At 39.7% G+C, this 10,038-nt stretch overlaps 3 protein-coding genes across 4 annotated transcripts; 2 read left to right on the top strand and 1 right to left on the bottom strand.

Annotated features, from left to right (window-relative positions):
• Positions 1-669: 669 nt before the first annotated feature.
• LOC115813686 (intermediate filament protein ON3) lies at positions 670-5,538 on the top strand. Its single transcript, XM_030776232.1, has 9 exons — positions 670-1,035; positions 2,454-2,662; positions 2,923-2,983; positions 3,549-3,644; positions 3,872-4,036; positions 4,558-4,683; positions 4,805-5,025; positions 5,184-5,230; positions 5,325-5,538. Exons 1-9 carry the CDS (start codon positions 745-747, stop codon positions 5,426-5,428), a joined length of 1,320 nt encoding a protein of 439 aa, XP_030632092.1. The 5' UTR covers positions 670-744; the 3' UTR covers positions 5,429-5,538.
• A 2,026-nt stretch (positions 5,539-7,564) lies between these two features.
• On the bottom strand, positions 7,565-8,509 carry bcdin3d (BCDIN3 domain containing). Its single transcript, XM_030778263.1, has 2 exons — positions 8,297-8,509; positions 7,565-8,122 (listed from the first exon to the last, which is right to left on the bottom strand). Exons 1-2 carry the CDS (start codon positions 8,507-8,509, stop codon positions 7,565-7,567), a joined length of 771 nt encoding a protein of 256 aa, XP_030634123.1.
• A 288-nt stretch (positions 8,510-8,797) lies between these two features.
• cox14 (cytochrome c oxidase assembly factor COX14) lies at positions 8,798-9,686 on the top strand. 2 transcript variants are annotated; one of them, XM_030777767.1, is made up of 2 exons: positions 8,798-8,890; positions 9,210-9,686. In XM_030777767.1, exon 2 carries the CDS (start codon positions 9,219-9,221, stop codon positions 9,396-9,398), a length of 180 nt encoding a protein of 59 aa, XP_030633627.1. In that variant the 5' UTR covers positions 8,798-8,890; positions 9,210-9,218; the 3' UTR covers positions 9,399-9,686. The 2 variants fall into 2 exon arrangements, with proteins under 2 accessions (XP_030633627.1, XP_030633628.1); XM_030777768.1 differs by lacking the exon at positions 8,798-8,890 and adding an exon at positions 8,930-8,993.
• Positions 9,687-10,038: the final 352 nt, after the last annotated feature.

Raw genomic sequence — 10,038 nt, 5'->3', positions numbered from 1 at the left:
GGCGAGCTGGCATAAATGATAGTAAATATATAGAATTACATAGACTGCTTCATATTGCATCTACCATTGTCCGGCCTATGCTCTCTGTTTCCAATATGACTTACGGCTTTTACAACATAAATAAAATTCATTATGATCATATATATGAGTTGTGTGCTTCTGAACACTTGGATAATGTGAGGTCTGATGGGATGCGGTATATGATTTTTATTGTTCTGAGTAATAATTTTGTCATGTCTGCACAACACATAACATTCTGTTCAGCTGATACCAACAAACAACATTTTTTACCATTAGAACAGTCAGACAGCACCACCCTCTAAGCCAGACCAGACATACCAAAAAAAAAAAAAAAAAAAACAGAGTGAGAGAGGAATTTGGCCATAGGAGATGTGAGCTCTGAGTAATAATTTGTAGGTCTTTTAAAAGAGAAAGAGAAGAATCCAAAATAGTAGAGAGCAAAAGTGCATGACTGTGTGTGTAAGTGTATGTGCACGTGTGTGTATGCATATGCGTATGTGTGTGTAGGTGTGTGTGGGTGTGTGTGAGTGTGTATCATCAAACAAACAGGTTCTGCCACATTGGTAGCTTTCTACCCCACCCTGAGTGTTATTTAAAAGCCTGTCCACTGTGAGAGTCACTTCACTCTGAGGTTGGTCCTTCACCAGTCACCTGCATCACCTGCAGTCACAGCTCTGTTTCTGATATACCGCGACGTTCCAACGATCCTCTCTCCATCCAGTCATGAGTCTGAGGACCAAACGCATCAGCTCCAGCAGTTCTGTGAGGAGCGTCGGGAAACTGGGGGGTCCGAGCTACATGGGCAGTTTCACCGGCTTGTCCCTGGGGGGCTCCTCGCCGGGCTTCGGCAGCAGTTCGGTTTACCTGGGGGCTCCCATCACCTCTGTGTCCGTCAACAAGAGTCTGCTTGCCCCGCTGAACCTAGAGATTGACCCCAACATCCAAGCAGTCCGTACCCTGGAGAAAGAGCAGATCAAGTCACTAAACAACCGTTTTGCCTCCTTCATTGACAAGGTAGGATTCAGTATTGGTGTTTGAAATCAGAATGTAAGACAAACGAAAAAAGAAATGCGCTTATTTGCATAAATATGTTACCTTTAAAAACTGAAAAAAAAAAAAACATTTGAAGAAAGTTTTCAGAAGATTCACAGTGAATGTATTTGATACCATCCTTATCTCGTTTCTCACATTCCTCACAAAGTACAGTCCTACCTAACAGGACTGAGACACAAAGACTACATTGTGTTTCAAGCCAGTGCTACTAACACGATCACAAGTATAAGTCAAGTTACTACCCTTGGTTCATTTCAAAAGTCATTAATACTAGATATTTCAGGGAGTCCGACGAACACACTTGCAGTGGGGGAGATTTGATTAAAGTATCAGAGATGTATGAAAACGATTGTTTAGCGTCACGACCTAGCTCTCTAAAACCTGGCTGTAACCCGATGAAAACTAGGTCAGCCCCAGAATAGCCACCCAGGACTGCAGAGTCCCAGAGAGAGCATGAAGAGAGCTTTTGTATGCACTGAGACAATGGGAACACAATCTTCAGGGACCCTCCGGCCTGAAACATATACTCCAAAACACAGCACAACTAAGCCTTTGTTGCAGGTTATGGTGATCGCAGGCCGACTCCTCAAATGAGCTGAACCCAGATCAGCTTTACATTGTTGCATTCTTTTTTTCCCCTCCTTCACATATTGCTTCCTTCTCATTCTCCTCTCCCTGGAGTGTTACAGCCCTAAGAACAATTGTTGTTACATTAATCCTACAGGTTTGACACAGCTGACTACATTTAAAGCTCCAAGGCTTACAGTTTCTGTTAGAGAACCTCACTGATGCTCAAATGACCAAAAACATAGAGTTCAATAAACTGGAGTGATTTAGTCTTGATTCTCAGAGACCAAAAGTGAGAAAGAAACGCCTGTGACAGTTAAACACTCAACATGACTCATGTACAGTTGACCCATATCAATAGGATCTAAACGTGTGGGTGGAGAAAAGATCTGATTCTGCTATGTACTGAGCTCCACCTAAAAGATTCTTATGATAACATGATAACATCATTGACCTTGCCCCTTGACAACACTGATAACCGATGACAAGCCATTAAGACATAAGAATGCAAAACCTCTAATAGTATGTTTGCTGTCACATCATATAAAATCACAGGGGAACATCTGGAATTAAGAATGAGCTCTGAGACGAGACAATCATTTTGGAGGTGGCCGGCAGAGGGTTCACACACATTTAACACTAGCATTCACACTATTGGTGACAGATCCCTGTTTACCTCAACTAGAATATCTAGAATTGCAGCTAAACCTAGAATCAAAAGGAATTCCAAATAAGGCCAAATCTGAGCTGACTGATTTGAGGTTTTAATTTTGGTTAAGTCTTCATGTTCTGCATGTGTGTGTGCTCTGCAGGTGCGTTTCTTGGAACAGCAAAATAAAATGTTGGAAACTAAATGGGACCTGCTCCAGTCCCAAGCCCCTGGTAGGTCTAACATCGAGCCAATGTTTGAAGCCTACATGGCCAACCTACGTCGACAGCTGGATGTGGTCAACAATGACAAAACCAAGCTGGATGGAGAGCTAAGGAACATGCAGGGACTGGTGGAGGACTTCAAGCACAAGTACTAACTCCATTCCACTATTCATCAGTGCACATTATATTTAAAAAGCACATACAGAAAACCAATGACACAATGTTACAAGCTGGTGTCTGCCTTTGTTCTTGATCTCCCTTGAGAAGGATTTGTTACTTGTATAGACTTAATTGTTGAAAAATATCACAAACTTCCTCTGAATGATGCTAATAAATCTAATAACCAGTTCAAGTGAATCAGGAATGGGCAGGATCTGGAGTAATGCTTTTTTTTAAATTTTGAACTAGATACGAGGATGAGATCAACAAGAGAAACAATCTGGAGAATGATTTTGTGATCCTGAAAAAGGTTTGTCACCTCAAGTGCTCCCTGGATTCTCAGTTATAGAAATGGTGAAGACTTTGAACTTTTATTTGCAGAAAGTACATAAAGGCTAGGATGAGATCAGCATGTCACAGAATTAAGACAATGGGGAAAGGAGCCAGCTCAGGACAGACCTGTCAGTAGTGGCCTCAGCTGAAAGAATACAGGGGAAGATCAACAATAGAGTCAATGAATACAGTAAAAACTATCCCACCTTTTAAAGAGATGATAACTGTGAAAAGTGGAGCCCAAAGGTATCATATCACCATTGACAAGAACATAGGTGGAGACAGGACACTGAAAATAGGCTAAATGGCCATGAAATCAGGATAGTGTGTCCAGTACCTCCCCTTTTAAAAGGCCACATTACACTTCAGAACAACCAAGCTATGTTAGTTATATCTTACTGTATTTCTTTGGATAAAACATAATATAGCAGGTATAGTTAATGAGATAAAATGTTTTAGTTGGTTGAAAAATGTTTGAAAGCACATTTTCAGTTAGCTATCTCTTGGACAATCTACCACATGTACACTTGTTTGTCTGTCAGGATGTTGACTCTGCGTACCTGGTTAAAGCAGACCTGGAGGACAAAGTGGGAGCACTGACTGATGAGATCAACTTCCTCAGGAGTATTTATGATGAGGTAACACTACAATTTTCCACATCATGTACTGTTAGCACAGTTTAACACAAATAGTCCCTTTAATTGTTACAAATGATGATAGAAAAAAATGATAGAAAAAAACAATTACATGGTATCAAACATTCATATTCAGAATGAGGACTATAACACTGAACTTGTCAACTGATCAAACCACGTTTCCATGAATGTTTGAGGTTATATTTTTGTATATTGTGGCTTTTGTGCAGGAGCTACGTGAACTCCAGGCCAGCATTAAGGACACCTCTGTCATCGTACAGATGGACAATTCTCGTAACCTCAACATGGATCAGATTGTAGCTGACGTCAAGGCTCAGTATGAGGATATTGCAGCCAAGAGTCGCGAGGAAGCTGAGTTGTGGTACAAGTCTAAGGTCAGAAAAAACCCCCCCAAAAGAACCCCAAAAACAAAATCTAGAAAGAATCATAGCGGAAAACAATTCTCCAAAAAGAATAATTAAACAAATAACTAATTAAACACATAAATAACTTCAGTATGAGCTCAAGAGGTAACATGGATGGGCATGCCAAAAAGAAATTACTACAAAGTTATAAGGAAAAGGTCAGTCAAGCCCCTTTAATTACAGTGCATTTGAAACGTGTTCACTGCTTTAAGTCCAACAACAGCTTTACAATACAGATACACATAAAGGACGCGCTATAGCCAGTTGTTCCGACGCGCTTGCGGTTTCTGTATACTGTCATCCTCAGTATGTGTTGATTTACTTCTGTACAACACGGTAACTACATGGTTTAGCATCTTTGCATGACAGAAAGTTGGCGATCCTGTATAAAGCTCGTACATGCACGACAGCACCCACATTAGGGAACATAAAGAATCAGTGCAACAGATTTTAAGGTGTAACTGTGTGTCTTTCTATCTTACTCTTTTCAGTTTGACCAGATGTCCAATCAGGCCACTCTGTACGGGGATGAGCTGCGTAACACTAAAGGGGAGATTGCTGAGCTTAACCGCGTTATCAGCCGTCTGCAGAGTGAAATCGAGGTCGTCAAAGCACAGGTAACTAATTAACACTCAAACCATCCATGAGACCTCTGGCTTTGAATAAGAAATAAAAACTCTACGTGATACATATATTTAAGATACTTAAAATGCGAGTGTCTTTGGTTGCCCTTGTCAGCGCGCTAACCTGGAGAATCAGATCGCTGAGGCAGAGGATCGTGGAGAGCTAGCGGTGAAAGACGCTAAAGCTCGTATTAGAGACCTGGAGGAAGCCCTGCAGAGAGCCAAACAGGATATGGCCCGGCAGTTACGCGAGTACCAGGAGCTCATGAACGTCAAGCTAGCGCTTGACATTGAGATTGCCACATACAAGAAACTGCTGGAAGGCGAGGAAGACAGGTGAGATATGGCGGAAGAAACGTCACTACGATGGGAAAGGAATCTCTGATAACCTTAGATGTTTGAAAGATTCTTTTTATAACTGGAATATTATAATGAATGAATCAGAAGACCAAAACAGTGTTTGTTACATTACATTCTCTTATATCCTGTTTCAGAATTGGACAGCAGTCTATTGTGAATATTCAGCCAGTGCCTAATTACAGTAAGTATTACCAGAGCGCATATCATAGCATGACAGTTGGCAACAGTAACTATTCGTTGAAGTGACTGGAGTTGGCTTTGTGCATTTGCCATAGGTTCAAAAGGTATGAATGGTTACCAACAGAGCAGCTCTACAACCCCAAAAATCCTCATCAAGACTACAGAGACCAGAGACAACACCAGATTCAGCACCCACTGAATTCATCCATCCTCCCAGTGGGGGCAACCTTAACATGATGAAGGGCTATGGATTCTTTTCCATTTTCTGCTTCATTCTTTGTAAACTCATATTATACATAGACTAAATATCTGTTCTTTATATACATACCTTATATCATACATTATGATGAGGAAAGCATCATTATCTTTACAAGAAGAAAGGCTCATGGACATTTTGGATGGTGATCATGTTGTGTTGTTGTTGTTGTTTTTTTCAGTTTAATGAGTCTGGATATCTAATGTCCAGTCCTGAAACATTAATTAATATGTTCTTTTCTGGCTAGTCAAATACAAAAAGAAATACCCCTTGAGGGGGTTTAATTGAGGAAACATTAATTGTATTAGTGTAATTTAGAGAGAGGTTTTTACCATGAATTACACAATTATTGACTCAGTATCTTTAGCTTGTGTGTTTCTTTTATATAAAAAAAAATACTTAAACTGTGCCTCTATATATACACATATACATATATCAGATTTATGTAAATGTATGCCTGGTCGTATTTTTCCTTTGTGATAATGGGGAGGACTGCTACAAGACAATCACAATTGTATTAAACAGAGATATAGCACAAATGTTGTAGGCTGGTCTCATACTGTTCCAGGTTGCTATGCAAAGAGTGCACTTAAAACTCAATGCAGAACCACATATCAATAATGAGAGTATCATAGCAACTTAATGACTTAAATTTAGAAATTAATAAGATGACTGTTCCATTTAAAGACTTTTGCTGTGTCTATAATTGAAATTCATATATATGGTTCAGCACAATATCTGCATGCAGAGACAGGTAAAGTGTGGCATTTGGAAAACTGAACAGAACTCTTAGTTTAGATAAAATGATTTTGTTAGGCCTCATTGACAAAATTTTGCAAGATGTGAAAAACTGAATGCTGTCAATAGTAAGTTAATGTTAAACTGAAATCTCTGTGGAGTACTTCTTTCAAATAAAACATAATCTCTTGAACTTTTGCAAGATACTTGATTTGTGAATGACAAAATGACAGCAGCTGAGTGCTGGTACTGATTACATATTTTGCCCTTTGAGAACAACACCTTGAAGGCTTCAGGACAAAGCTTTGTACTGAAGATAAAAGAACACATTTACGAGTCAGTGCCTGTTATCAGTGCATCTCCTTCAGACAGGAGAACAAATAATCATAAAAAGATGACATACAGAGCTTTAGGAGAGGTCTTTGGTTATGCTGTTAAAAGGACATTGTGTAGAATCATGACAAATGACATAGACTTACCATGAAGTACATCAAGAAGCAAAGAAGTACTACGGTATAGTACCGAAACTGTATGTAATGAAAATGACTTTTTAATGGCCTTCATAATGTTTTTAGAATCAGCATCAAATTTAAAAAATGTAAATACAAGCTAAAATGTGTCATTAACCACATAGGAGAGCCATTTTAAAGGTGAAGGGAAATTCAGGAAAGTAATAATGTAAAAATATGTATATGGAGATAACGACTACTTCAAAAACCACGATTAAAACAGAAGATGACACACAAAAAATATATCCCAAAAATTATACGATTAAATGTCACAATACTTTACAAGAAATAATTTTCCGGATGCAAATGTTTCAGGTGGTAAATGACAAATTACAGAAACAGTCACCATTTCCTTACTGAATGATGAACACATAGAACGAAAAGGACGTGATGAACAATGTACTAGTACAAGCCGCCACCTAGTGCGTGATTGGTGTAACTGCGATCTTGGAGCAGATGGAAGGCATACAGTCTATTAAGTAATATGTGCACATTTTTTCTCTTTTGTGTTATGAAGTTATGTGAGTCATACAGCGTAAATCATCGGCAGCTGTCTTGGCTTTTCGGCTTTCAATCATTCATGTGTTCCAAAACGGAGGCATTCTCTGCCACTAACGGGAGGGATAAGTCAATGGCTCTGCGTAAATCCAATGGTTGTATACATAAAATGCCATACAAGATGGAATTTCAGTATCCCATTTCTTGTCACGTTTCATCTAGTTCGCTACTTCAGTACTAACATTCAAACACTGTGATCTGTAGTAGAATGTAGTATACTTATCCTTAACATTTTCATATGCCGTAAGAGTTCTGCTCTCGAGGGAACAATATGTCACCGTCTCTTGAAAAGCAGAAGATTTCTATCCCACGTTGTATTACCAAAACTCTGTACGAGCTCCATGTCACAGTTCTTCTCTAAGTGATCCGTGGCATGCGCTGCCATGTCCCCGCGAATCTTAAGTGTCTTGAAATGATCAAAGTCATTACGCCCTAGTTTCCGCAGACGGCGGGCAGCAGAGCGGTAGCATTTCCACGGCTGAGCCTCCAGTAGTAAATACTGACTCAATCTCGCGATTCGCGAGAGAAACTCGAGGAACGCTGCATCGCCGTGGTTCAAATGCACCCACATCGTTACAGCAAAACATGTGCATAAATGAAATCTTGAACATCCAAACTTCTCAAGGTAGACCTCCAGTGCGTGACAGGCATTCTCCTGCATAATGTCGAGGGGGATAAAAGTTAAGTTTTGAGGCAGAGGGTTGCTCCTCTGCGCCCGGAGGATCAGGTCTTTGTCTAGATCAAACCCCAACAGGTGAACGTCCCGTTTTGAAGAATCACCGGCTGGTAGCTGCTCCTGTAGTAGATGTCTGTACAGAGCAACACTTAGGTCCTGATAAGTGACAGGGAGGGAGAGTAGGAAAGTAAAATACAAGGACTGAAAACTTCAAAGGTTTCCTGGAACTGGTTATGCTTATTTACTTATGTTTGCTTGTTGCTAACTGTATCCTAACAACAAACAAATAAAGAAAAACTGTTAAACTGAAACACATCTCATAATACTCACCCCTGAGTTACATCCCACGTCCAGTAAAAGCACAGTTTCTTTGATGTCATATCCGTAACCAACCTCCTGAAGGAGCGTGGTCGGTATCAAACTCAAACGATTTCCTGGAGGGTTGAATGTGTAATAATTAATAAAATTTCCGTAGTGCGCTGCACCAGGATCTTCATTTTCACATGGTGCGTTAACATTAGCGCTCTCAACATGCGCTGCCATTTCTGTTCGTCCTCAAAATAATTCCGGATTGGATAGTGTTGCTGTGTGACACTGGGTTCCTGTGCGTTTCGTAAAACATTTAGCTGGTTGGGACAATGTACGTTTGAACAACAACATCAATACTACTACGACTACGACTACGACTAGCTACTATTACTACTACTACTACTAGCAGAGGAAGAGGAAGGAGAAATGAGACTACGAAAAAGAAGTTTGTCCCTCTAGTTAATCCGTACTGCTACTTATTACGAAACTGCAACACACGAAAACACGCATGCGCATTTCCCTTGATTTATCAAACGCAGTCAACTGACATTGAAACTTCAGCTAAAATAGCCATTAATATCTACCGGTATTTAGGAAGAAAAAGCAGCAAGACAGGTAAAATCGCGTCCTAAATACAAATGAGAAGTGCATGCTTTTTGCCGCAGAACGCCCTGCAAGACGGTGGAATTTATTTTTTGCAAACACGGAAGATAGCTAGGTTAGCGTGGTTTGTCATATGTTAAGTCCTGTTCTGAGTGTGGTTCGTGTGAAGTTCATTTGCTTCTTTAGTAGATGTTCCTTGCTCTTGTTATAAATGTCACGTATATTAGCCCATTAACAGAAGTAATCAAAGTTCGTATTGTTCCACAGGCCCGTCGTTTTATTTCGCATCACATGTCACTTATGTTCCTAAGCCTGGCTTTCTTACTTTTAGTCAAACACCATGGTGAGTGGAAAGCGGCTTGCTGATGTGGGATATCGTATGTTCTCCGCGTCCATGATGCTGTTGACGGTCTACGGAGGTTACCTGTGTGTCATGCGGGGATATCGCTACATGCAAAGACAGAAGGAACTGAAGCTCGCAGCAGAAAATCAGACAGACACAGAGGTCATCAAGGACTGATGGCATTATTGCTCCATTTCAAAGAAATGAGCATATGTGTATACATATACTTTTTTTTACTTATGTGTACATTGCCTTGATCTTGTCAGTTTGGCAAGATTTGGTGGCCAAGAGAGATGGGGAATTCCTCCCCTAAGATGTCAGCTACTCTGTGCTATTGCGTTTTATTGCGTATTTCTGAGTGGATAAATGGACTATGTATTTGGTGTTAATGGACAGCCTTTGTAAAAGAAATCACTGAATAACTACTTGCAGCATATTAAATTATTCACAATTCCACATATCCAATTTGAGTTTGCTTACTTGACCCAGATAAAAAGAAGCACTAAACGTCCACAGTTATCTTTTTCTAGCTTCTTAGAAATGTCTGTGAAGATATCGTTTCAGAAGTCGTCAAAACTCTTTAAAAAAAAAATCCTATACCATAGTGTGAAACAGAATGTAAAATCATCTCTCATGGAGTGAAAGAATCATTTATCATTTTAATAAACTTATTTGGTCTCCAAATAAAAATTATGCAATACAAATACACTGGAAACAATTGAAATCAGTTAACAGAAACTGATCAGTGAAATACATTAAAAAAAAAAAGACTCAAGTACATCTGATCGTTAAAACCGGGACATGCTATCTTCACCGA

The sequence above is a fragment of the Chanos chanos genome, chromosome 6 (genome assembly GCF_902362185.1).
Source record: "Chanos chanos chromosome 6, fChaCha1.1, whole genome shotgun sequence".
NCBI lineage: Eukaryota > Metazoa > Chordata > Actinopteri > Gonorynchiformes > Chanidae > Chanos > Chanos chanos.
This window is presented reverse-complemented; position numbering and strand designations above follow the sequence as displayed.